The sequence below is a fragment of the Amblyomma mixtum genome, chromosome 9, assembly GCF_055824585.1.
Source record: "Amblyomma mixtum isolate Tamu chromosome 9, ASM5582458v1, whole genome shotgun sequence".
In the NCBI taxonomy this organism is placed as follows: Eukaryota; Metazoa; Arthropoda; class Arachnida; order Ixodida; family Ixodidae; genus Amblyomma; species Amblyomma mixtum.
In genome coordinates, this window is record NC_143020.1 from 106,882,148 (window position 1) to 106,908,680 (window position 26,533).

General features: G+C 46.8%; 2 protein-coding genes across 6 annotated transcripts in view; one reads left to right on the forward strand and one right to left on the reverse strand.

Moving 5' to 3' along the window:
* Nucleotides 1-440: 440 nt before the first annotated feature.
* LOC149330573 (uncharacterized) lies at nt 441-6,869 on the forward strand. The gene is made up of 4 exons (XM_089559889.1): nt 441-826; nt 2,030-2,325; nt 3,943-4,115; nt 6,544-6,869. The coding sequence occupies exons 1-4, from the start codon at nt 515-517 to the stop codon at nt 6,867-6,869; spliced, it is 1,107 nt and encodes a 368-aa protein (XP_089416015.1). The 5' UTR covers nt 441-514.
* Nucleotides 6,870-17,472: 10,603 nt separating this feature from the next.
* Nucleotides 17,473-26,533, reverse strand: part of LOC149330574 (uncharacterized) — a 33,975-nt gene continuing 24,914 nt past the window's right edge. For all 5 annotated transcript variants that reach the window (XM_089561190.1, XM_089561192.1, XM_089561189.1 and 2 more), the window contains exons 2-3: nt 26,104-26,390; nt 17,473-23,289 (exon numbers count right to left, since the gene is read on the reverse strand). In XM_089561190.1, coding sequence (XP_089417316.1) covers nt 22,804-23,289; nt 26,104-26,349 — 732 coding nt within the window. In that variant the 5' untranslated portion in view covers nt 26,350-26,390 and the 3' untranslated portion in view covers nt 17,473-22,803. The remainder of the gene's footprint in view (nt 23,290-26,103; nt 26,391-26,533) is intronic.

Sequence of the window (26,533 nt, forward strand, 5' to 3'; positions counted from 1 at the left end):
TGGCAAAACATTTAAAGCAGCTGTCCTTCGACCTCTACAGCATTGTTGCACACGACTTGGAGCAAAACGCGCTTCTCCGGGCCAATTTCACGTACGCGAATACACTCATCAAACAAGTTTATCGTTTATGTATGTGGGAAACTGATTCTTTGTTCAGTACGCCAAGTTCACGAGTATGCAAACATGAAGACGAGATTATAGTAAAGGGCTTCGTCACTGCATGCATTTAATATGTCCTTCTTAATTCAATAAGCTTTGCTGCGCAAGATAGAGGAGCAAGTATTTGAATGAGCGCCATGCGAAAACTCAATGCATGGCATGCTTATAGTCAATCGGTCTTCGTATTTACAGTGGACGCAGTGGCGTCGCAATTCCTCGCTGCCTCAAAGCTTTCCTCTCAGTGCCATTGAGAGGGAAGGTTTGAGCACATTAAAGCCAAACTCTCATCGCCATCATCATGGCGCTCATCACGAGGATTTGAGGCAGAAGAGGTGCTGTTTCTAAGCTCGGCGCCATGAGCGGCTTAATGCTGCCGCCAAGTGCGTCTTGCTTGGCACCGTTGGGAGCGTCGCCATTGCCGCTACGGTCGTTGGCGCGTCTTCAGACGTCAGCGACCAGCGATGCAGCGGACGCTTCCCCGGCAGCGGACAAGCCCATCACGAGCGAGCCCCCACAGATGAAGCCTGTAGCGAAAGGTCCCTTGGCTGCAGTGGCTGCGTTCCAGGAACACATATCTGTGCTGAGGCAGAATCTCGTGGGTGCCGAGCAGAACCTGGACACAGTGAAGCCCGAGTGCTTCCAGGAGCTCAAGAAGGCACTACTTCAGGTGGGTGAATTTTGTTGAGGCACAAATGACGGAGGGCGAGCCAGTTGGCTGCATTATGACTACGCCGCATCTGTAGTTTCAGATCCAGTCCCATCGCTCAATCAGCCATGTGGCCTCTTTGTGCATTTCTGTACGTTAACTACTTCCGATATGACGTTACTTATGGGGAGCATTTCCTCTTCGTTATTTTACTACTCATTATTCACATTATTCCAAACGTCCCGGCTAGGGGGCTACTGTCCTGCCCCCTCTCTACAGAAGGTCTAGCCATAGTGTAATGGTCGACAGTTTACGTCATAATTCGGATAAATGTTTTGCCTCAAAAGCTAAACAGGAAAACTGCCGCTTCCGACTCGCGTTAAAATAGCGGAGGCGCTGCTCATATATACATAGAGCAACATTATCACTCCTCTTTATATGGCGCCACCTCTCCTTAGTCCTCTGAGCTCGCGACAGCTACTATGCGCAACGTCAACCTTAAGCCTTAAGGCGGACAAGGTTAACAAGGGAGGGGAAAGCCTCAAAGTGCTTGCCAATGTTTCGACGAGAGGACTTTTATTCTTCTCTCGTTAAAAGCCCCCTGAGGCTTTCCACTGCCTTGTTCATTTTGTGTGCATCAAGATATCATATACGTGCTCTCTCTCTACCACGGACTTAAACCTCAAAAGACAGCTATGCTTCTCCTCCAGAATGGTCTGTGTTGTATCCTTGGTCACCACCTGATGTCAGTGCACGTTAAAGAACCCCAGGTGGTCGAAATTTCCGGAGCCCTTCACTACGGCGTCTCTCATAGCCTCAGTCGCTTTGGGACGTTAAACCCCAATGAACCAAACCTAAGCAAACAGGATCAGTCCGGTATTCAAAGAGTACGTTCAAGTTTGCACACAAGAACGTCGGCCTTTGAAGGAAGCTATTACCGAAAACCGTTTCATACCGCATGCAACCACAGGAGTGAAGCCTTCCGTCCTTCATGGCCGTCATCCCAGAACAAAGCTGATCCCGGGGTGACTTTCGGTAACAAAACTAACCTAACGATGTCGCGACTGCCCTAGGCCATGGTCGCAGCGGCCCAGCAGCCTTTTACAAAGGTTCCACATCTCGCACATTATGGTTAAGGTTGATGCGCTTAGGGTCAGGACTTAGGTGTTTTGTTGCATGGCCATAGAGTTATCCTCCCTGCATTTCACGGTGGCGCCCTCGCAGGTGAGCAAGATGATCTCCCACATGGAGTCTGTGGCCGATGCACTCAAGGACAAGCGGCGAGACCTGAGGAACGAGCTTCGCACGCTGGAAGAGGAGAACGCGCTCCTACACGAGGCGTTGTTCCGCGAGCGCTGCAAGGCACTGACCAAGGCCCGCAGCAGCGCCATCTTGCGTTTCGACCGAAAAATTACTCCGCCCCCAGCGTCGCCAGCAGCTCCGCCACCACCTCCATTGCGAGGAAGCGGGGCTGTCTTCACCTCTATGCGCCAGCTTTTGTTTACGCCAGCGATTACGAGGTAAACACAAGTTTCACTGCTGTGAAGTCTAATGTCGGACAGCTCTCGTCTCTGCGCAAGGCAAAGGCTGCTAACTTCTTTGTACGCAAGCAAAAGCGAGCCTCACTTTGCACGCTGGGTGGCGTGTCCGGTTCGCGTTGATCGCGAATTCTTGTCTGGGGTATATAAGCTGCGTGTCCCCTTCAGGTTCGTAATGGACGTGCCACATTAGGCCTGCACTGGCGATGGTGTCGCAGCATGTATGGCGCTTCGCGGTGTTAAGATGGCCTCTGTGACGCAGAGGCGCTCACAGAATTGAAGAAGCGTAGCTTGTTGGGCCAGTTGGTGCATGGTAAATGAAAACCAGCGGAAAGAACGCGTTCACAAGCAGGAGAAGTACACAGGACAGCGCTGGAAACAACTGAAATATTGTTTACTTGGTGAATCGCCAACAACAGAACAGGGCGCACATGCGCGACAGCGACCACAAACACTATAAAAACAACAATAACAAAATTGATTGAGCTGCAGAAGATTATATGTGGCAACCTATGTCGCATTCATGAACCTGTACTCGTTTGTCGTGAACCTGACACAGCTGTCGCTGACGCATTCAGTTCCTAACTGCCTGATTTTGAAGGCTTCTAAGATTTCTCGTTCAATCTGCGTTTTACCGCGGCCGATGATTCTGGAATTATAGACCAGAGGGGTGCAGGCTTTGGAATGGTTCCAATGTTTTGGCAGACTTGTTGTGTTGCCTGGCTGCAGCTAAGTGCGGTGCTGCCTCATAAGATCACAGAGTTTGTGAAGGGCACGACCGTCAGTATAATCAGCCTAACTATGTCCACTGCTGAACAAGGCTGTCTCCAATGTACCTACAATTAGCCCTGTACTATGCCAGCTACGGCCACCTTGCCATTGTATACCTCCTGATCTCATCCCCCTGCCAGAGTCGGTTATGTTCCCTGTTCCGCTTGCATTCGCTTGTAATCTACTATTTTGCCCTTGGGCAATATCAGTTGCCTTTCCTTCAGGTTACAAACCCTGCCCTTGCACATTTTTAAGGCGAAAGCCTTTAATGGCTCATTCTTCCCTCCGTCCGTCCGGCGTTGCATCCAGCGCTTGGGGTGCGGCAGCTAGCGGAGGAGGATGGCTCCCAAGCGGTGCAGCCGTAACAAACATAGGCAGTCATTGGCAGTCGAAGTAGCACAAAGGCTGTCGCCTAGCGCACTTTAAGTTGACAAAGTGCCCCCATTCTTCTATTTTTCTTCTTGATTTCGACTAGGATGTCAATAACTCGCGTTTATTCCCTGAATCGTTATGCTCTCTTGGCGTCTCGATATTAACTCTATTCTTACAGTTTTCCTTTGCATAGTTCGCAGCGGCGCATTTCTTTCCGCTCCGTCAATTGCACAGAGTCATTTATGGGTGACATCTTCACAGTGGAACACAATGAACCAAACCGCATTCCAAACAATGTTGCTGAGCGGCATGTATTCAGAGGCTTTTACGACCGCGTCTAACAGGAAGACTGCTACTTACGTTAGCGCAGCAACAAATCACCGTTGTTTTCCTTTCCGCCCGTCCGTTCATGGCTTGACTACAAACCCGCGTAACATCTTATTGAACATGTTACAGATATTGGGCAGCCGATGACAACGACTCCGGGATGGACATCGTTTTTGACGGAGCCCCGAGAAGCGCATCCGCATCCACGATTACTCCTAACCTTGGCGGCGGTCCTGTGCCGCCCGCAAGCGCCAAGAGAGGCCATGGAATCTCTCCTCTCCTTAGTTCTTGCAACGGCGCAGGTAAATTCATATCTGCTGTGCCGCGACAGCCTAGGGCTGGATTCGGTCTCCTTTTACAGCTCCACGGCGGTGGTTAAGTGGTTAGCGCGTTCGACTGCAGAGTCCCAGGACTCCGGAGCGACCTAGGCTGCGACGGTCGCCTTTTAATGCATGGCTAAACGCAAGACGCTCCTGTACTGAGCCATATCATCATCATCATCATCAGCCTGACTACACCCACTGCAGGGCAAAGGCCTCTCCCATGTCTCTCCAATTAACCCTGTCCTTTGCCAGTTGCCGCCACTGTGTCCCCGCAAACTTCTTAATCTCATCCGCCCACCTAACTTTCTGCCGTCCCCTGCTACGTTTGCTTTCTCTTGGAATCCACTCCGTTACCCTTAAGCACCAGCGGTTATCTTGCCTTCGCATTACATGCCCTGCCCAAGCCCATTTCTTCCCCTTGATTTCAACTAAGATGTCATTAACCCGCGTTTGTTCCCTCACCCACTCCGCCCGCTTTCGATCTCTTAACGTTACACCTGTCATTTTCCTTTCCATAGCTCGCTGCGTTGTTCTTAACTTAAGCTGAACCCTCTTTGTTAGCCTCCACGTTTCTGCCCCATAGGTGAGTACCGGTAGGGTACAGCTGTTGTATACTTTTCTCTTCAAGGATATTGGTAAGCTACCATTCATATCAGTGCAGGTTAAAGGCCTTTAAATGGTAGAAGTTATGACGCCTTCCACTACGGCGTCCCTCACAGCTCCAAGTCGCTGTGGGCCGACATTTTAATCCTCGGTATGTCGTTCAGTCTTCCTATGAGTGATTTCCACTAAGTAAAACGCTTTTCGTTGTAGATCGCATCCTTGTAGCATGGTGCGTGAGTATAAACAAAATGTTATACCCCAAGGCCCAGGCAATATTAGTCGTGTTGGCCACACAGGGAGAGTTACCGAAGATGTGCCGTCTGTATAGCCTTTCCTGCGAGGCGCAAGGAGAGGCTAGAAGGTCAGAGGAAGAGGCACAGAACATGTTCACGGGGTTGGAGCGTATCCACAGATGCCTACCAGTGCGACAAAGGTTATGAGACCGATGTACAGGGCACTCTGGCATCTCAAATGCCAGGCATGTTTGCGTAACTCTGACTCCGCTAGTATCTGTGGTTGTGTCGCTCTAGATTGCCCATGCAGTTGCTCATTCAAATGGGCATGTGGAAGCCCAAAGCGGGATGAAAAACATTCCCGAAGTAAATTTTCTGCATCGGAGGAGAACGGGTGTGATAAATATGTCTGAAAGCTTGTTCAGAGTGCGAGCACTTTTGGCCTCAACACCACGACAATGCCGTTGTGTGGTGAAGCCAGTGAAGTTAGTCACGAGATGCGGGAAATGGCGGGAAATAAACGAGACTTTGAATGAGGGTGATTTTAGCCAACCTGAAGAAATAAAATAAATTTTGCTGCGACTATGTGTCGAACCCACGGCGACAAGAATAGATCGACCTCTCTGGACACTGCGCAAGGGCTTTATGCTATCGCCGCACGCGATCACGCCTCGTATTAAACTACAGCACATTTTCGCGCTGTGCACTGCACGTCGTCGTCTGCATCAACTGCTATCTGTGCGCAAGTCTCGAAAGGAAAGGAAACGGGCTTTCAATCGCGCTTTCAAGTACGAGGGATTCTTGTCCTCCTCCAGAAACCTTCTTTCGCACAATATTTAGTGGTTCGCAGTGTTAACAATAAAAGCAATTCCCTTATCCCTCCTTACTTTCAGTGACTCTCAGCTGAACTTTAACTTGTCTCTTTGTTTCTTTATTGCAGACTTCATATTCTGACCACTTCTTTAACGCTTCGAACTTAACAGATACAGCTTAATTATGCAATGAAGCTCCCCCCACATTCATGACCACTCCGCTTTGTCCTCATAACAAAGAAATACTCCGTTGTTGAAGCTCTTTCGTCACCTAAACAAATAGCTTGTAGGTGACGAAACAGCTTTAACAACGTAGTATTTCTTTATTAATGAGGACAACGTGTGGCGCTCATGAATGTGGGGGGAGCTTCATTGATACTTCACTTGCATCTGTTATGTTCCAGTTGGAACTATGGAGGTTAAATTCTAGTGGCCCGTGTACTGTGCGATCTCAGCGCACGTGAAAGGACCCCAGGTGGTCGAAATTTCCAGAGCACTTCAATACGGCCTCTCTCATAGCCTGAGCCGTTTTTAGGACCTAAAACCTTATAAACCAAACCAAACCAAACAGCTCGTAACAAGACGAATTATCAGCTCGAGAATTGTTATGCCGCTAACTTATTTGTAACCTAAACACTTAATTGTTGGTTTCGATACTGCTGCAGTTGGTTGGCACAACAAACTGGGCCCAGACTGTTGAAGTTAACTTTTTTTTTTAATGTGTGTTGCATGTATACTCTGCACGTAACACTGGCGCAGGTGTAAACCGGTCCGCGACCGCCAAGCGTGGGCGTACCCTCGTCGTGAGGCCCCGACCCCGACCCGTCGTGCGTCCCCTCACGGCCAACGACAGTATTGCCAGCCTGACCTTCGGCCCTCCGCCTGCCCTGCCTGGATACCATCTCGTTCTGGGAGGCGCTGTACCCACAGCCTCACCTGCGCCTGCGCCGTTCACACCCGAGTCACTGGTCGACGCCGGTCAGAACGAGATAGAGGACCTCGCAAACAAGCTGAGCAACCGCAACAACAGATTCGCCCGCGAGAAGACGTTTCAAGTGGTGGAGTGGTTCCCGGCCTTGGACTAGTAGAGAAAGAACGGAGTTCTGACTGGACTAGCTTAGCTGGGTCAGCGGATTAGCATTCGGAATTAACGATAGGCTGAAACCAGCCCTCACTGCCGTCGAACAACGGCACGGGAACTTGGAGCAGGAGTTCTTGGCAGCTCTTACACAAAACACAAAGCCAAGAGGTCGACATTTATATCACCACGCTCAGCAGTGGAAACGAAGGGAAGCGGTATTTGGTCAAGAAGTTTGATACAGATACTAAACATGGGTCACATTAGTCGACCGAGTGGACAGTGATTGCTTGGGCATGCAGGTGTGCTAGCCTGTCGAGAAAGAAATGCCACTTCAAGCGGACAGGGGCTGATTGGAATTATAATGTGGAAACAAGGAAGATAAGCTACTTTAGGCTGGATCTGGTACCTGCTATTGAGAAAGCTTTCGTAATTTAGGAGGTCCTCTGTAAACATGACACTTCCTTGGCTCTCCCACTAGCCCTAGGTGAGTCAAGGCAGACACAAAAGACTGAGAGTCGTAATTGGCCAAGCGTGCACGGAATTCCAAAAAAAAAAGTGTAGGACTGTGTCGGTTCCCGGCAAGACGTTCTATAGTGTTGTGATGCATTTCCGTGCAAGTAATAAATTGTTTTATTTTTAACGCTTGCCCAAAATAGAAAACTGTACCGTCGGAGTGGTATGGTTCTTGTTACCTTCTTCTTCTTCCCGCACCATCTATTAAAAGACAGCTCAACTTCTTTGTGACTAAACTTTCTAAGAAATGCTTCGCTGCATTTCCTCCTATGTCTTGGATAACCTCCGTCAATCTCCTCTGCCCCTCCATCGTCAGGGCAGTGTGCTGCCGATATATGTGCAGCACATATATATCTGTGGCCTCCAAGCTGTGTACTGCTGCATTTTCCATTGCGTTCCCTCAGCAGCTTGCATATTGCGAGGCAGATGAAATCACTTTCAAACTTCATTTGCAGATCAGTTTTTGGCGATCAAACTAAACTATTAGAAACAAGCCCGCTTCTATACAAGCAGCTTAGCCATGTCTGCACAAAGAAATAAGTTCAGAGTCGCAAGCTTTACAAATTCGGCATGAATTTCAAAAAGAAAACCGCACGATCCCCTGAGTGCTTTTCCTCTTTCCATCGGATTAGAGTAATTGAAGAATAGACAGCCCTTGTACTAACACCAACAAAATTGTTTGTGGAGGCAGCTTTCGCTCATCCAGCTCTTTTCCGCATCGCGGTTTGAGTTCTAGCCCTAACAGCACGACGAACAGGCCACAAACAACAAGATTAATAATGGTCTAATAATTCTATCCCATGCGTCCGCACTTCGATAAAGGCAAGATGCAATAAGTTCCGAATGTTGCGCGATGTAACTGCACGTTAAAGAACCCCGTGAGGGTATAGATTAATCCGCATTCCTCCACTACGGCGCCTTTATTATCCAGTGTACAGCTTCGGGGCGTTAAATCCTAAAATACCAAAGAAGCAGCCAGTAACAGTTTAACTCCAATGCATGTCCGGCGTCCCAGGTAAGATGTTTTAACTCTAAAATGTTCTGCAGACGTGTCAAGCGTTTCGTTGCCTTTGCATAAGTCGCCTTTTGACCGTGTTCATAGGTGAAGAAAGCCAAAAATGAACAAATAAAATATGGTTCCTAGAGACCAAAAAATTAAGGTTTGGAATTAAATTTCATACGTTATTTTTCCTACTTTGATATCACTGCATTGGACAGCAGAGTATAGCAGGAACAGCGAAAAATTTCCCGAACCACCATTCCCCGAAAAAACTGGTATGTAGTTCATTCCACGACCTTCCTGCAAGTAAAGCTTCGGGGCAGGACAAGGTGTAATCTAAGTGGTCGTTCTCCTGTCTGAAATCTACCTAAAACAAGTGTTTAATCTCTCTCGCTACCTCAGAACACTGCAGAAAAATAATGTGGGAAATACTAGCGCAAGGCCAATAACTGCCTGTCTATAATAAAGTGCAAAACAAGTAACATGAAGACCTCACTGTAAGCATCAAGAGGAAGAAACGAACATCGTCACGCAAAAGCTGTCAGGCTGGTTGCGTTCTGGCGTCCTAAATCCAGTAACGTATCGTAACCGCCGTTGTCAACTTTTTATTCATGGACTCTTCCTGTTTCAAAAAGTTGCCGCGTCCTCCTGTTTTTCCGGCAGGGTTAGATAGCAGGCGACGGCAGGCGTTACGAACGGGTCGCATCAGCATATATGTTTTAAGATTACTCCACTCTACCCGTGCTATTTGCGTTACTCGAAGCACGGAAGTCCTCTTCTAAAATTCCCTATAGATGGGCGCGATTACTACAAGGGGAAAAGATATCCGCGAAAATGGTGATGTCGTCGTTGTCTGTGGCGTCGTTGTTATAATAAGGAGGCCCTGTGAGCTCACACGTACAAGCGCAAAAAAACCCGGACAGAGAAGAGACTTGGACAACACGAGCGCTTACTTTCAACTGAAGGTTTATTGATGTGTATCAATAAACCTTCAGTTGAAAGTAAGCGCTCGTGTTGTCCAAGTCTCTTCTCTGTCCGGGTTTTTTTTTTTTGCGCTTGTACGTGTCTGCTATGAACCAAATAGCCCAAAGGACTGTGCTCCTCTGAGCTCTTCTTACGGCGAAGCTTTCGTTCGTCGATAATGCTTTGAGTTTTGTGTATTCACTGTCAGTCAATGGTTTCTTCAGGTCTCACCGCCATGCTCTCGCGTATTGCATGTGTACTGGAAGCCCCGTCGGTGCCCACTGCCCTACAAAGGATAACTCCGACGGCGGACCCGACAAAGCCCGAAGGAAACATTATTTTTGGCCGATGCGAAGGCGGGACCCCACCCCGTTTGTTGTTGCAGTAGTTGCCTCAGTGGGCTCCCGGAACGCTCGTATCGAGAGCGGCGAGCGGGAAGTTCCAACGGACGGACATTCTATTTCAAACTCACGCGAGCCGGCGTCCCCGAACGGCGAGACCGGACACTCGTAAGCAGCCAGCGGCAGTAATGGGATTCCGCCCGGCGTGAGTCCGTCCACTTCCCCGGCGATTCCCGCTGGCCTTAGCCTTCGTTTCCGCCGTGATTGTCTCGGGCCACTTAGCTCCAGGTGGGCGGCGTGAAAGACCCAACTTCCCGTGACTTTTTCTCGAGCGCTAAAATGAGAAGAGTGGCGTGAAGAGGGCCCCTTTCACTCGCTTCTCTGCAATTGTTCGCCCGTGCGAAACTGGCCGGGAAAGCCCGGCCGCGTTCTATTCGGGTCCCGCACGAAAGAACCGTGCTCGCTTGACACTCGGCCGTCTCCTTCCTTCCCGAGGTACACGGACGCCCCGCAACTGCATTAAAGCGAAAAGAGCAAAACGTCGTAAAAGCGCGGGAGGCAGCTAAACTAAAAAAATAAAAAATTTCTTCCAACCTAGACCACGCACAGATTTGCATACGCGGAAATGGCGGTGCTTGAAGGAAGCCACCTCACCTCCCCCCCTTCTACTCTAAGAACCACTTCATCCCAGCTGACTGGCCCGACCACGAAATCGTGGCAACCACAGTGATCTGGCGCCGCTCTCCCACACACACCCGCAACCCTCCGGGGTGAGTGAGATCGACTCTTTTTTTTACAACCGAACACACGCGCGTCCCAATGAACGGCCGCTCTTCGACGTCGTAGCCGGGTTTTTTTCCTTCATGACGAAATCTGCTCGCCCCGGCCTGTGCCGTCGTTTTCACCTTATCCCCCGCACCACATCCCCGTCTCGGGCAAGCCGGCGAGCCAGAGCGGGCCCGCGTCGTCTGGCGAATCTTTTTTGCCTTGCAGAAAGGGAGAGGACTGGTTCCTTGTCTGCGCTCGTACGCGCCCGCACGGCTTCAAATGGGTCATTGCCTCCTCCGACAATCGGCGCCTACTCCGTCGACCGCCTAACCTTGGCTCCTTCTTGCCACAGCAAAACGTACCCGTCGCCGGTGCGAGCGCTGGCGGCATTCCCTTTCTACACTTTGTCCCTCTCCCTTTCTCTTTCTCGCTTTTGGCGCTTCCTCGTTCCGACGTTTATATAAAGAAATCGTCCAGCTCCTCCCCTCCATAAACAACGACGCTTCTCTTGAGCAGCGGTTCATCGTCGTCGGTCCCTCGCGAAAAGAGACAAGGAGTTGCGAAGAATAACCATGAAGACCTCTAGCCTGGCCTTGGCCGCCACCGCGGCCCTTCTAGTCCTCCTAGCTCTGACGCAACCGTCAACGGCGCAGAACGGCATAGGAACCGTAGCCATGGGACTGATTCAATCACTCTTCTCGGGACAGCTGGGCATAGCCGGGATGCTTCTGCGGCTGCTGACTTCGGGAGCGTCGACGGCTTTCGGCTGGATCGGACGTCGAGAGGCCGTGAACCCGGCGTCTGCGGAGCAGCACCCTGAAGACGCCTACTTCAACGCCATTCGTGCCCTGGACGACAAGGACTGCATCTCGTCGCTCCTGTGCCATACGGCTAAGGCGCCCACCAAGTTCAAGAACTTCGGCCGAGACGTGGCGGCGTACTTCAAGAGGCACGAGTTCGATGGTTCGCCGAACGTCATCCACTACCGCAAGGCCTTCGAGAGGGGACTGAACGGCGATGACTGCACGGTGCCTACCTGCAAGGCCGACGTCCTCCTACTCGGAAGTCTTTTGGCTGGGATGGTGTCCAATCCGTAAGGCTGCCGGCGTATGAGTACGGGAGTTGGTCAGGTCATGAGAGAAACAACGTAAAGCCCCCAGTCTCGAAGGGGAAAAAAGTGGAATCAGTAAAGCAGCTAAGACTCTGCTGCCGTTATCTTCTGTCTTCTGAGGTCTGATAAATGCTGAAGACTTGAGTCAGTCGTTAAGAAGCACGACACAGGTCATTTTTAAGCTAGGTTGGGTGACTCATCGTGCGACAGTAAACACGCGATAGCAACAACAACAAAGCTATCATAGCCTTATCAACAAGGACTTCAAGTCGACGCTGTGCCAACGACGAAACCAGATGGCTGATGAAAACGTCAACCAAAGAATTAAGACGTCAACCGTGCGAGTATTGGCTGCAAGAAAGACAATCATCTCTGTGAAAGTGTCCAGACTTCCGTGATACGTGCCAGGAACTGCCCCAAAAGAGCATACAGCTCCATCCCATCATTTTGCCGTCAGCAATGAATGCACAGCTCCGTTCGATACCACGTCCGTTTAGTTATTTTTAAAGCCGTCTAAAACGCGTATATCTCCCCGTTTGATGAATTATCCGGACTTGGTGCGCTTAGTTTTCCTTCGAAAGTTACCAGCAGCTTGCGGTTATTATACCAACTCTTTTACAGGTCATCTCGGTTCGGTAAATAGCGGAAGCCCGCTGTTTCAAGGATGAACCTATGATTTTCTGCGGGTCATGTTACCGCGGTAAAGAAATCAAGGAGACCAGATGTTCTCTTCGTGCTGAAAGGCTGTACCGTACGTAGCCAACTTTGGTTATCGGATTGCTGCCGCTGCAAAAGAGCACGCCGAAGATATTGACTCAGGATATGTCAGTTCAAACTCAGTAAAGTAGGAGCCCTTTTAACGAAGTCAATAATGCGATAATCACTTTGTAACGCCCAGGCGCGCTCAACCTCCAAGCAAGGGTGCAATGTTTTTCATCCTATGTTCAGTTCGTGCTTTCAAACGATGGACCGCGTCCAGTGTGCGCGGTCGTCCGGTAGTCTTGTGCATCGCCTTTAGACGCGACATATTGCATCTGTAGAGAAGTGAGGGAAGTTAAGATTGCTCTTCACAGAGATATTTATGAAATGGCGCGGAACCATTCAAGACAACTTGATGACTCATGGAGCTTCATTATGGCGTATTTTCACCTTCATACTCGGATAAGATTCAGGGGCTTCTGTAAAAAAAATACTTCTGATAGAGAGATGTACATGCACCTAACACCAAAAAATTGATTTAGTGGCCCTATGCATTGTAATCATGATTTGTCTGCATTTAGGCCACTCTTACTGTAGTCAGCATGTTTACGCGTAGTACAACTAATCGCGAGTAGAGTGGCGCCACTATACTGTTCAGCGTACAAGAGTAGATGTCATTGTCATTATGCCTAGCTGTATATTAAGCTTTTGCTGATGCAAATACATATCCGCCATAGAAAACACATCGTGCTGCATATGTTTCTGTAAAATAGAATAAATCACTTTTTTTCATCTTTAGATGCTCATCTTTCTTATTCTCTTGTGCCTCAAAGAAGACTGCTAGCCAATGTATCACAATTTTGCTCCGGGCAGTTTCATTTGCTTCGCTTTCAGGTCCAGTGTACTTCGAACACTGGAAATGTGCCACCAGCCTAGAAGGATCCTTTCACGCAAAGGCAACACGGCATCTTGTTACATTGTCGTGCATAGCTTTCACCCATGTATCACAGTGGGGGTCGACCCGCAACAACAAAAGCCTTGTTGGCACCTAGGAATCCACACTTTTTCTTCCAGAGGTCGCCTCTAGCGCTTATTCAGCACACTTTTGAAGTTCAAGTCCAGAGAACGGATTATTGGGCCGGTTACTGGGCTAATGGATTAGGAAGGCGAAATGAACAATTGTTCCAGGCGTCTACGGAGAGCTGAGATGTTAAGTGATTAAGCAGTGCGAAAGGCCAGCCGCGGCGGAACAGTGGCGAGGAATTTGACTGCAGATCTGAAGCTGGCAGATTCGATCCCAGCCGGGATTTAGCCTGCCACCCTCGGTAGACTTGAGGCGTAGTTCATTGGTAGACATCGGACGTATTTCGAAGGAGACGGAATCCCAAAACGGAGTTGGACCCGCGATGCCAGCACACTTTAAAGAACCCCATGTGGTCTAAATTAATTCTAAGCCCTCCACTGGAGAGCCCTTCAGAGCCCATGTGCCGATTCGCGAAGATAGGCCTCATAATATACAATTTGTTCGATTGCAACGCGTCCTTTATTAAAATTACTCGTGCATACATTGCTTGAGGCAATTTACGAAAGGAAAGGAGAGGCGGTGCGATTTTTTACAAATTTTCCTTTGGCACTGAGCAAACAATTACCGCAGAATGCTTGGACGGGCTATTCAAATTTTTGTAAGGGATTGCAAACAGCTAATAGTGGCAGAATGCGAGATAAAAACTGATTTTAATTCATGTGCGTCAAAGAAACGCTCCTCCAAAAGAATGATGATGGCTGCGGAACTACGCACGATGGTCGATTTGTATCTTCTTGAAAAAGGCCCGTTACTCACTCAAATTGCTCTTTACAGTACAAGATTAACCGCAAAAACCGAAAATTTCTGGCTTTTGTGTGGTTCCTTTTTGCCGACTCAAATTTGCCCAGTATTTGGCTTTAGGATTGATTGATTGATTGATTGATTGATTGATTGATTGATTGATTGATTGATTGATTGATTGATTGATTGATTGATTGATTGATTGATTGATTGATTGATTGATTGATTGATTGATTGATTGATTGATTGATTGATTGATTGATTGATTGATTGTGAATTTTATGGCGCAAGTGCATCCGCGGCCACAAGCGCCATGGCACTCAAGCTGGGGTCAAAGAGCCCATCTCCCAAGCATATCACCCTGAATAAGCCGAGCACCAGGCCAGGGGAACGCTTGTACCCATTGTATCACCGGTGGGTACCCGGCGGCACTGGGGATCGAACACCGCACCTACCGCATGCGAGGCGGATGCTCAGACCACTTAACTAGTATTACTCCCAGCTGTTCGTTTAAAATGGAATTCTCGAAAGTGCGCAATGCAAAAATATTTGTCGAATCGAACGGGAATATTTAGAGTGGAACTATTTTATTCGCATTCGAAACTTTCCGCACCTTTACCGAACACATTTCATGCTTCGGTCCCGGATAACGAGATGCTATAAAGCCGGAAGTACAAAGTATCAATCCATATCGGGCGTTGAGAAACGAAGTACAGTAAGAGCATATAAATAAACCGTAACAGCAAACATCGAGAGTTACCTTCGGGGAAAATGTAATAAACCAGACAGAGACGACGGAAGAAGCGAGGGCCCTTTTGAAGACACCCGAACGGCTGCATCCGAAGAGACCGCGGACAAAAGGCCACCGAGAACACGGTGCCGTTAATTGACAGCGACACAGCGGTGAGCCGCACGGTTGGCACCAAACAACGCCTCTTCTCTACACTTCACACCTGCGAGCGGTCCCTCGCAGGTGCCAGTCACGCAGTATGTGTGGGAGTGAGGACGCTGCCACCAAACCACGCGTACGTGCAAGGGGGGGGGGGGGGGGGGAGAGGGACTTTAGAAAGAACGTCTTGTGGCAATTTAGGGCGAAGAAGCGACTTGGACGGAGCCAGTGCGAAAAGAGGAGTCGTCATAAAAAGTGTTAAATCTTTCATGAATACATGCATTTCTTTTATCGTTATTCAGTTTTTGTCCCCGTGTGATTCATCCGCCAGTATTGAAACCCTAAAGTTGAAAGTTGTAGTAGTATTATCATTAGATTCAGAAACTACTACATCGAGGCTTTTGTACAGGACGTACGTTATCTGAGAAACGTATTCAGGAAAGAAAAGTGTCTCAATTCGTCGCATCATCTTTTTTCGCCCGTCCATCGATAAGGAACGAAGGGAAGGCGGCTCAAATCTTCTCAGTGCCGGCATATTTCCGGGCTTGAACCACATCACACAAGGAGACACACCCTGTCTACTGCGACAAGGCTTCAAAGAGAAAGGTGCACTGCGGTGTCGCGAGCCTTGACATTTTAAAGAGACCAACCGCACGCCCACATTGGGGCGTAGACGTCTTTCGCGCTTCCTGAGAGGGAGAAGAGAGGAAAAAGAAGTAAAGTAAAAAGGTCAGCCTACTGTCACCTGCCGTCTTCACGTCATCAGAAATGCAAAGAGGCCTTCGTGCGCCTATTTCCAGGAACTCGGTTCCGTCATTACCGCGCCATATGCAGAGTGGTGCACCGCTTATATCTATGCAAGCTAACGTGGGACCCCCGTTTTAACCGTACGTGTCGCGGTGAAATTTTAACCGCGGTCTTCCTTCTCCGGTGGTGTAGTCGATGAAAATACCCCGGGATTTAGGGGTGGTATAGAAAGTAACATTCTAAAGCAATCTGGTACATGTCAGCGTTTGTTGGTGAAAGGAACACAGACATCAAAGCTGCTTAATGCTTATGCCGATCTATAAGTATCGCCGTATTATTACCCTGATGTTCACTGTAATTTACATACAGGCTTTGAAATGGTTACGTTTGAAAAAAAAAGAGAGATTAGCGTTCATTACCTGGCATCAATCATGCTGAATTAATAAGAATGCTTTTAGGTTACTTAGGTAAGGCTCGGTTTGTGTTTTTTTAGAGTTATTTCTGAATTTTCAAGTCGAAAACTCTTCTGAACACTTTAAATTATTCATTTAAGGCTCCTTTTTTGTTTGCCTGCGGTTGACTTAGCAATATCGGGAGAAATTTTCAAGGAGGGTTTTAAAGCGTTTTGAGAGAACGATTTGTTTACCCTGGTACATGGTGAATTTAGTAAAATTCAGTAAAAATTTTGCAGCGGAGAAGCTAAGTTACGACTAAGGATGACCTAAACTGCTTTGGCGAACAAATTGACTGCTTCTGGAGGCCTTCACTATACTATTGTCATGAAATATTTGCTGAATACCGCTTCTAAAATTTGACCCCACTTTAACTCGAAGAGTGGCTCTTTTCGGGATACGCTGTCTGCTTTGGTGTACAATGTCATCACTCAAAACTCCCGCATTCTTCTATTTGCCAAAGATGATGCTATTCGTGAGTGAAGAAAGTACCATGGGAGACATGCAGGATTTTTGGGCCGAGGGAAAATCCTATAACGGCTAAGTAACTACATAGCGTCAACCTTAGGATTGAGGACCTAGATTTCGCCTATGATAGTCCCGTATATAAAGGCAGAAACCCGTCTTTACAACTGAGAAACTAATCCTCCAGTAACCAATAAAGAGATCATAGTGGGCCTTCATCAGCTGCCTGCGTGAATGAATTTTAATCGCAGATTAATGAGAACAGTAACGAACGGACGTCCTCATTAAGGACAAGCGCACTTCGCAGTCTTTCTCTTAATTTGTTACTTTTTTCTTCGCTTATCGTTCGCTAGCTCCGAGGCTCTCAATTAAAGGTCGATTAAGGCTGCCTCATTATTCATCAAAGAAGCCTACTTTACTTTGATTTTACTTAATTTTACTTTGATAAAAAAGGTATCAGGTCAGGCTCAAAATAACTATATTTATGTACCTACTCGTCTTATCGGTGAGCTTGTGTTCTAAAATGTGTCTTCACCGCGTTTAAAAAAAGTGTTTACGGGCAGTTGTTGCCGTGTCCCAGTTAAAAATTCATCTGAGTCGCAGACAAATTTTTGTTAGCAGTAACCGCTTATTTTTCTACCAAAAGGGCATCAAAGCAGCCACGAAAAGCCAAGCTGTTGAATTTTTGAAATACAAGTATTGGATGGAGTTGTCCTCCGTAGTTTTAAGTGTTTTGGCAAAATCAAGAAACGAATGCAACTTTAAACGGCGAGAGAGGTTTGTCCAGCCCGTCATTTACGAGTTAAATGAAGAGAGACATTTAAAGTCACTGGAAAAGTTTTCAAAACGTCGTTTATTTGTCATTAAAATTGCAGTGTTATGGAACATCAATGCTATAAATACAGGGTGCTTTGAAAACAAGCTGCATTTACAATAAGCTTCAGACGATTTCAAACCGATATATCAATATATACGAGAAAGATATCCCAAAGACGCGCCATGTTTTTGCAGTTACATAACAAAACGTCCCTCCTGCATTGATTTCTTATCATCTTCAGCGAAAGTGTGTTTAGAAGTATCAGATTTCTTAAAATTCAATGCGAAGCTGGATGACACGTGATTTGGCAGCGACTAACAGTTTTAGGATAGCCATCTTGTTCAAACAGCATCCGCGACAGCTTTCCGAGGCGTACAGTACAGGCTTACGTGCAGGAAAAAGGTGCTGGCATTCTGCCTACGTGCACCAATGCAGGTAGAACAAGGTAACAAACAGGAAACGTACACCGTATGCAGCAGAGCAATGTACCGCCCACACCAGGACAAAGTTCACGCAAAACACAGACAGCAAATGCCTGCAACAACACAATGCAAGCAGCCAGGCCACATCACAGCATAGGATCTCATTTGGACGTTGCAAAAGGCAACAGCTTACGTAGTTTTGAGATCTCGCGTAAGTATATCGCGTGCGTAGCCATGCACAAACTGTATGGGTTACGTGTAGAAATACAGCCCAAATAAAACGTCACCGACGCGCGCACATGATTGGTCCTTCGGTTGATTGACTTTAAACATTACCGCTGTGATCACTGCAACTTCTCGCGACCACTATTCCTAGTCAAATTCGCCACACTGATCCAATACATCTAACGCTAAATCCCAAATTTTCTTCCTTCGTGGTGGTACTGCCCTATTTGTGCTGGATTTTTTCACGCTTACATTTACTCTTCCTATGCCGAGATACCTGACATAAGGGACGCAAAAGCTTGCGAATGTTGTGCCTGGAGCTGCATAATAGAAGTACGGCTGACCATCTTTCAGGTCAGCAGGTTAGCAGGTATGCAAAGGCGATACAATAAAGTAGTTAAGACGATGCGGCAGTTTATAATGATGACACGTACAGAGAAACGTGTGTGCTGGCACGAAGTGTTCAACCTTCGCATTGGAGCGATATTTGACCGCAGCATAACATATTGTCCATATCTTGTGAAATTATGTCATAAACACCGCCTTACAGCCTAAATTGGTGCATTATCAAAACATACTCACTGAGAAATGCATGCATTCCAGCAAATAATAATGCCCTTTACAACGCTCTCAGTTTGTAATGTTGAAACTGTCATTAAGGTCCTCAGAACTAAATACACACAACGTGTCCCATATTGTTAAGTATAAGTAAAAGGCTACGTATTTGTCTTTGAGAATGCTTTTACGATAGAACTCTTCTAGCACTACTATGCGATAACTGTACTACTAAGGTGTGCATTCCTTATTTTGGGATGTACAATAATGCCCATTTGGTTAGTGGCACCTATAGAAAGTGTACAACTCATATCAGCGACAATAGCAGTACCCATTCATTCAACTCATGACTTTAAATACATATAGGTTACTGCTTATGGTAATGTGGCATTAAAACACAGAGTGTTGGCTGTAATTAGAATAAGCTATATTTAATGGCATATACTAATGTTACTTTTCAAGAATTCTAGCGAGCACGATGATGCAATCTGGCGCGAACAGATGATTTAGTGCGTTTGAAAAGTCGCACACCTAATTCAACCTTCATAGCCTTCACGCGCAATTTAATAAGCCCGAATAAGCTTATATGCGAGTAAAAAGGGACTAAGCTGTCCTCTAGAACACACCCTTTTAGAGGATGGGTATGTTGCCGAAGTTCCGGGGTAGATTTTGATCACTAAATACACAGAATGCTGACTCTTGGCGAAGGAGATATATTCCCACTGCAAAGCATAGTAACTTGATGCAGTTAGCAATGGCTGCATGCTTTTAAACACGTCACCGAATGACCTGAGGTTAGTAAGAGTAGGAGATTGACACCTCGGTTAAAATCCTATTCACTGCTCGAACTTCGCATCTTTTGACGAGATAATTTGTTTCCATTGCCCACCGTAAGTATTCCTCATTTTTAATGGTGTAAACCTACCCTCAGGGCATGGGCGGCATACTTTGGCCCATAAAGGAAGTGCGCTTGAGGACACCTTACTACCTTATTACTCCTTTCGTGTTTAGAGTGGTGACGCTTGAGCACTTCAGCGAAAGCTCAGTAAGTATGGCAGAAACTAGATTACCTCCGTAAGTTCGTGTAGAAATACATTTGACAATAAAATTGCTCGTGTGGAAGGATATTGCTTCATTAAATAACAAGGTACGTGTAACAAACACAACGTGAAGCCCTTCGCCAAACAAAGGCGCTTGGACAAACATGCCGTAACAATAAAATGTGCTCTTGCTCATAGACGGACTTAACACAGCAAAGATTAACATGGATAAATATCAGGCAACAACCACAGAGAATCTATTCCAGTAGATCAATAGCAATCAGAGAACAATGACGGTGTGAAAACAATCCAAGGTAGAATTCGCCGAAGATTTCTTTTCAGTTGTCTCTCAGTCAGCTGTGGAGCGGTCGCGTAATGCCTTCACAATATTTCTCATCGCCGTATAACAATCTAAGCAATGTCCACAACCGCTTAGCTGTGTATAAAATCGCAACGCTCAAAAACAGCAGTTATAACTTCAATAAATACACTGATTGCTTCTCCTCAATCCTCCGTCTTCAAAACTTGAACACTGTTTACAACATACGGTACAGAACAAAAGGTGCAAGTGAAGGTATTTTTTCGTGCTTTGTGTATTGTGGAGGCATATGTAGAAGCTCAATGTGACTGGCGGAGCTAAACTTCGAAGACTCTTTGTCGTCTTGTTGCCCTTTAGTAATATTAGACACTATACTTATTCAACAACGATTTTAATCATCTGGAAATATTAATTATTTTTTATGTAATATATTTTGCCTGTTATCGAGTGCTAATCTTTTCTCGTGGTTTCCAAGGGGCTTCGAAGACGCACATTACAGAAAACCGCAATATACACACGGCAACGATTTTTTTTTCTGTTAAGCATGAGCGAGCTGTAGAAATACAGGACGCATACTTAAAATGCTTTCACTAGTCTGATTCGATATTTTGGTGCATACACAATTCCCATTTTAATCACACAGTGATGACAGTTTAACAATTTCACACGCAGAAATCTGTTGACCTCCTCTATGTATCGCTACTGTTGCTAGTGTTAGCCACTTCATAATTCGGTACGCAAACACTGTTGTACTCAGAGAGAGTGAAACATTCATCGCTTATCTTAGGTCTTAGTTTCCCACTTTTATCTTAACAGTTCTAGTTGTCTCCGTACAACGTTTAAAATATATTCACTTCTTCGATCAGTTTAGATTTTTATACGCTTCACTCGCCTGGAGAATAATCTGCGCGTATATCATTTTGAGCTTCAAGATGTTATTCAATCATATAATAAGTTTATTTTTAATGAACATAGCAGCTTGACCGTCAAGTTCGAGTTTTCTAAGACGCCCGCTCAAATTAGGGCCATTAGGTGTTGTCTATTTCTAGCCAGTCACATTGACGCCCCATTTATATAACCACATTTTAAGCGCTCAGCTTTTCTAGGCATCACGTCATGCAAGAGGTTCGCCCTATTTGTTTAAATATTACGCTTGCGTGTGGTACTTTCGCGGCTTTAAAAGCACGTTTACATCAGAGATAGCCAGGCATGTTGGTAATCTATGTAATCTATAAATGGCATTCAGGACACTTCCGCTCTTAACGTCGCCTTGCATGTGCCTTCAATTGTAATCCCGCTTTTCTTAAAAGAGAGCCTCATTCGAACACGATAAACTTAGCCCAGTAAGCTTTGGTTCGCGACCTCAAAATGCAGCGGTTCATTAGGTACCAAGTTCGGCGTACATTTCGCTTTGGCTGCTAAGGATCAGCTTGGGCAAAACTATGTACGATAACGTACAGTCTTTCTCAAAAGTGTCCGACCCACAGAACACGCTATTTAGTTTTGTCATACAGCCCAAAGGGCGCCCCTAAACCCCCGATATTTCCAGTGTTAAGAGACCACTCACTGTCGCACCTGAAAAACTTTGGAACACCAACACAATCATCAGCCCCCTCCTACATTCTCATTGTATGTAAAATGATCTTAATATACTTCTCACACATGGTCTAGTCGAATTCAACGTATCGGTATTTGGGTATACGTCGCCAATAACCGCAACCTCCTGCAGTTTATTCACAATGGAGAAATTACTGACCAGAAATGTTACACGCTTTTGGTTTCATGGAAAGTTTTTACTTCCCAAATTTCGTATTAACTTTGCCATTCGAAGAGTTAGATTTTCTCTCATCAATTTCTAGAAATCTTTACCACGTGATATCAAACTTGTACTGCATATGTCGTCCTTTATGCAACAACGAGCATATTGTCAACTCCCTCTAGCATTATTTTATTAGGTTGTGTTGATTGTCCTAATATTTCTGTTTCACTTGGTGCTGTCTTACTGATTATTGTTGTCGCTAACAAGTGTTATTAATTTGTCCATTTTGTTATAAGATGCCCCTTCCCCCCCCCCTCCCCCCAATAGCAGCAACACCCTGGCATCTCTTTCTCTAGTAGCATATTCATTCAAATAGTTCCATGCATTTTTAAAATAAACTTCGAAATTCAAAGGGTGCGGTAAGTGCCCTGCCGCAAAACTTGATGGTGAACCGTATGCGCCGGACTCTTTGGAAAAGACTGTACTTCTTGAGTGGCTGCCCTCAGTCCCGCCCTGCCCCCCATTTTTTAGTCTAAGCTGTTATAACAACCCCTGGCCCCCGCCCCATGTCATGGTCATCTTCCCCGTGTGTAATGACGTCAGCACATAGTAACGTCATATGAACAACTGACACAGGCCACATTACCTATTAATCAAACCCCTTAAACATGGCCGAGATTCGTTTAGAAGTATGACCATGATCTCCGTTACCACCCTCACATACCCAAGAGTCCTTCACAGCTGACGCTAAGACTCGTATCATGCAACGCGAACGTACATTGAACTTTTAGATATTTCTCACTCAATGACACCTTTGCAGCAACTAGCTCAGCGCTTGCAATCTTTTGGCCCAAGTAGCAGCGCACTTAGACCTTTCTTGGTGCAGCTGGTTAAAAAAAAAAAAGAAAACAGCGCGAAATCAGCACAACGGTGAAACCTAGAAAAGCCGTTTCTGTCCAATCATCCACTGCCAAGAGCAGTCGCCACTGCAGGTCACTCTATCCAAAAGTTGCGGCACCTCTCCCCCTTCATTTGACCTTGCTTATGGCGCCCGTACTGACGCCAGGTCCCATCCCGTTCTTCAAGAAAGAGGACTTCGAAGACGTGGTCGTCACTGTGTGCATGCTCGAAGACGTCCGGCTCTCGGTACCACCGCCTCCCGAGGTCATGGTCGTGGTGGACGTGGTCACCGTCTTCTTTCCCGTGCTACCCGGACCACCGGCAGTCTGGTGGCTGGGACCAGCGCCGCCACCTCCAAGGTTGGTGGTCGTGGTGGTGGAGTTTTCGACCACCGTGATGGGCACGACGCGTTCGTGGCCCTGTGGTTTGTCGCTTCGCTTGGGCGCCTCGATGATGAGGAAGCCGTCCGAGGTGATGGAGCACTTGACCGTCTCCGGCTGCACGTCCTTGGGCAGCGTGCACTTACGCGTGAACTCGCGCGAGATGACGCCCAGCTCGTCGGTGCGGTCGCCATGTTTGCCGTGGATGATGACCTGGTTGTCGACAGTCTTGACCTGCGAAGGGACATTGGCGCTTTTGAGACACCAGGATAGTACTAGTCCAGTGTCTCATTCGGGGTAAGAAAACTGAATTGGTAACCAGACCTTGCGGCTCAGGCCTGAAAATTCTTTCATTTACAGGACTATTGCGAGTTAAAGGTCGATATCATGCTATGAATTAAACACTCACGACGCATGGAGCACACACCAGCAGGCAGGAGCTATCTTGCATGCCTAGTCCCGATATCGCTTCTGTTCATTTTCTTTTCGTAGAGTCAATCAGTTTTAGAGGGTGAATAACGAATAACAGAACAACGATGATAAAACAACGTGTACTGTCAAAATATGATTACCTTAATCAATAGTAAACTATGCGCGGCCTCGAGAGAAAACATTTACTTCAGATGTGTCGATATACGGCTATATAGATAAGTTCCACAGGCGAACTCGTTGTAAGCGGGTTTTAAATCTAAGATGGGGAGCCTAGTTAATCAACAGTTGTACGTCGGTTCACGCACACGTCCAATCGGAGAAATGTACCGGGAAGAGGCAGCCATTTAAAGTTTCTTTTTTCTCTTTCGTATTCTGAGGGGTCCTTTCAGAGCGAGCCAGAATCTAATAACGCTGCCACACTTGGTGGCCGATAAACAGTTCTGTTCGTTGCATTTGCACTTTCGCGGTGGAGGCAGGACAGCGATCGTTTTCTCTCTTTCACGAGGTCATTTATTTCTACCGCCATCCCAGACTTAACAGAATACCATAAGGAAATGTGTCGTGCATAACAACATTCCCTGTATCCAAGCCTGTTACTCTCTCCAAAGTAAACTGTACCTGGAGTAGCAACTGAGCTAAATACAGGAGCAAACTTATTGAAACTATGAACTAACTACACAGCTTGCACAGTGTACTCGGAGTATGTCTTAAGCAAACTGTGAACCCAGCCTCTGCGCTGTCCGGAAGCAAAACAAAAATATTCTCCGCCAAACATGGCAACCTTCACAAGTGCCAGTCGATAAGAGCAGCTGTCTAAACGAAATTATGTCATCTGCTAGAGTCATCCCTTTTATCTTCATTATCGGCACCCTGATAGCATCAACTGCAAAACAAAGCCCATTTCAGCAACTCGCGATCATTCCTGCCAAGCGCCAAAAGCAACAATTCGAGATAAGCGCTATGTTCTCGGCACAAATGGTGCCCACCTGCAAGCACCACCTGTGCTTTTGCTTATTAATGAGGCACTAGAACAAGTCCATGCAATTATTGTTCTTGGTAAAAAAAAAAACAAATGAATTTTCTGGCTCTTTCCGGCTGTGCTGACGTTTTTCCGGCAGCAAAAGACGCATTTATTGGCGACAAAATTGTATTTAAAAATATTCCCGCCGGACAATTCAGAGCACTGACGTCATTAGGGAAAAGGACGACTTGCCACCGTTTCGAAGTCAATGGCAATGTAGTGTAGCCTCCGGGATCCGTGCCCAAAAAGCGGCGTCGACGTAGGTATATTGCGAAACTAGCTGCAGATGACGACACCTGTGCTTCGTTTTTTACTCTTTTCTAGCATACATTATTAAATCGTGGCCTCTTTGTTATTAAATCGTGGTACCCTATTGATGCAGTACAACTTCTAATTATCCTCAATGTCCCTTTAATGCGAACTTGGATCCAGTTGAGCTCAGAAGACATTACGAGGGGCTAAAATATATATACAATCAAATGTCGCTAAAACGAAACTGTTTATAAGAAAATAATAGATATAGCGAAGGAAGCACAATTTCCGTTGGAAGCTCGGTCAACACGGGCTAGAACGAAGCTCCGGCTATAACGAAGTAATAGCGGGGCCCTTCAACTTCGTTATAACGAGGTCCAATTTATTCACAGGAAGTTAAGCTGCAACAAAGTACACATTATAACAGATTACCAGATGCTGCACATGGTCCTGTCCCTCATTATAAAAAGAAAGTGCTTGCCTTAGAAACAGCAAGATACAAAAACAAAATTTATTTTAGCGAACTGCACTCAAATGGAATTAATTGAAGAGACGAAATCGTAGAGCCGCTACTTATTTTATCTTTGACGAATGTACTGATGCGCTCCTAAGTGTTACAAACATCGTCACTTACATGCATCTGTTATTAATTAGCTCTACTAAAGCTTCAGTACGAGATGTGACTCTGAATAGAGCGTAGAGTGCACAGTGAGATTTGTCTTCCTTATCGTCGCTGAAATTGTTTTCACGTACTCCAAACCTGACGAAAGATTTCCAACAAATAAATAATGCTGAATGTTTGGAGGGATCCCTCAAAGTGGAGCATATTAGCAATGAGGATGAAATTACTCATTACCATATCATCCAAGCGCAGCCATGCGGCTACAGAAGAAAGGTACACGATTTCTTCCTGGCCCAGGACGAATTTTTCCTCAATTACGAAGTTTCTGTGAAAGGTGTGTACCTTTCCTCTGTAGCCGTATGACTGCGCTTGGGTGTATATAATGAGTAGCTAGTTTACGAAACCAAGACACTTTCCTGCAAACAAAAAATTGGCAGAGGCTTAGCTAGGCTACGCCAGGATATACGTAGCGAAAGCGAGCACAACGATGAGGCAAGCGGAGTGACGTCATACCAAACGGCTGCGGCTCCGCGGCGAGGCGCGCGGTGTGACGTCATGCCAGATGGCGCGGCGAGAGCGCGGCGTCCGCCAGCTGCGGCGGTTGCTAGGCGACGGCTCAAGGCCGGTCTCTGTGCCTCCTCGGAGCACCGCCAGAGCGAAATCGCAATGTAGCTTTCGCTACAAAATGTCCGTAATCCCGCCTGTACGGTTGCGTGCGTACCTCGAGATCGTCGCAGTCAAAGTGGCCGACGTCCAAGCGGAGGCAGAACCGCTCCGAGTCGTTGGTCAGCGAGGTCCAGACGGACGGCTTGAGGGGGCTCCCGTCGAACAGCCGGCGCCGGATGTCGTGGTAGCGGTTCTCGTAGCACCGGTACTCTCGGTCCAGCCGCGAGTACTGGTCATTCAGTCGGCTACGAAGGTCGTCCAGTTCGTCCGACAGGCGGCTGCTGGTGAACAGCGACGACATTGCGTCCCTTATGGTCCTCTCAGCCCGCTTTAGTCCAGAGTCTGGGCAGAGAGAGAGAAAGACGGGAAACATTAAAGAACAAACCTCTATATGAATATCCACCTGAAGTATTCCAGGAGTTAGACTCCACGGCTCTCGCTGTCTTCCCAGGAGTCTTCTCCCGGAGTTTCTGTCCTCACATACA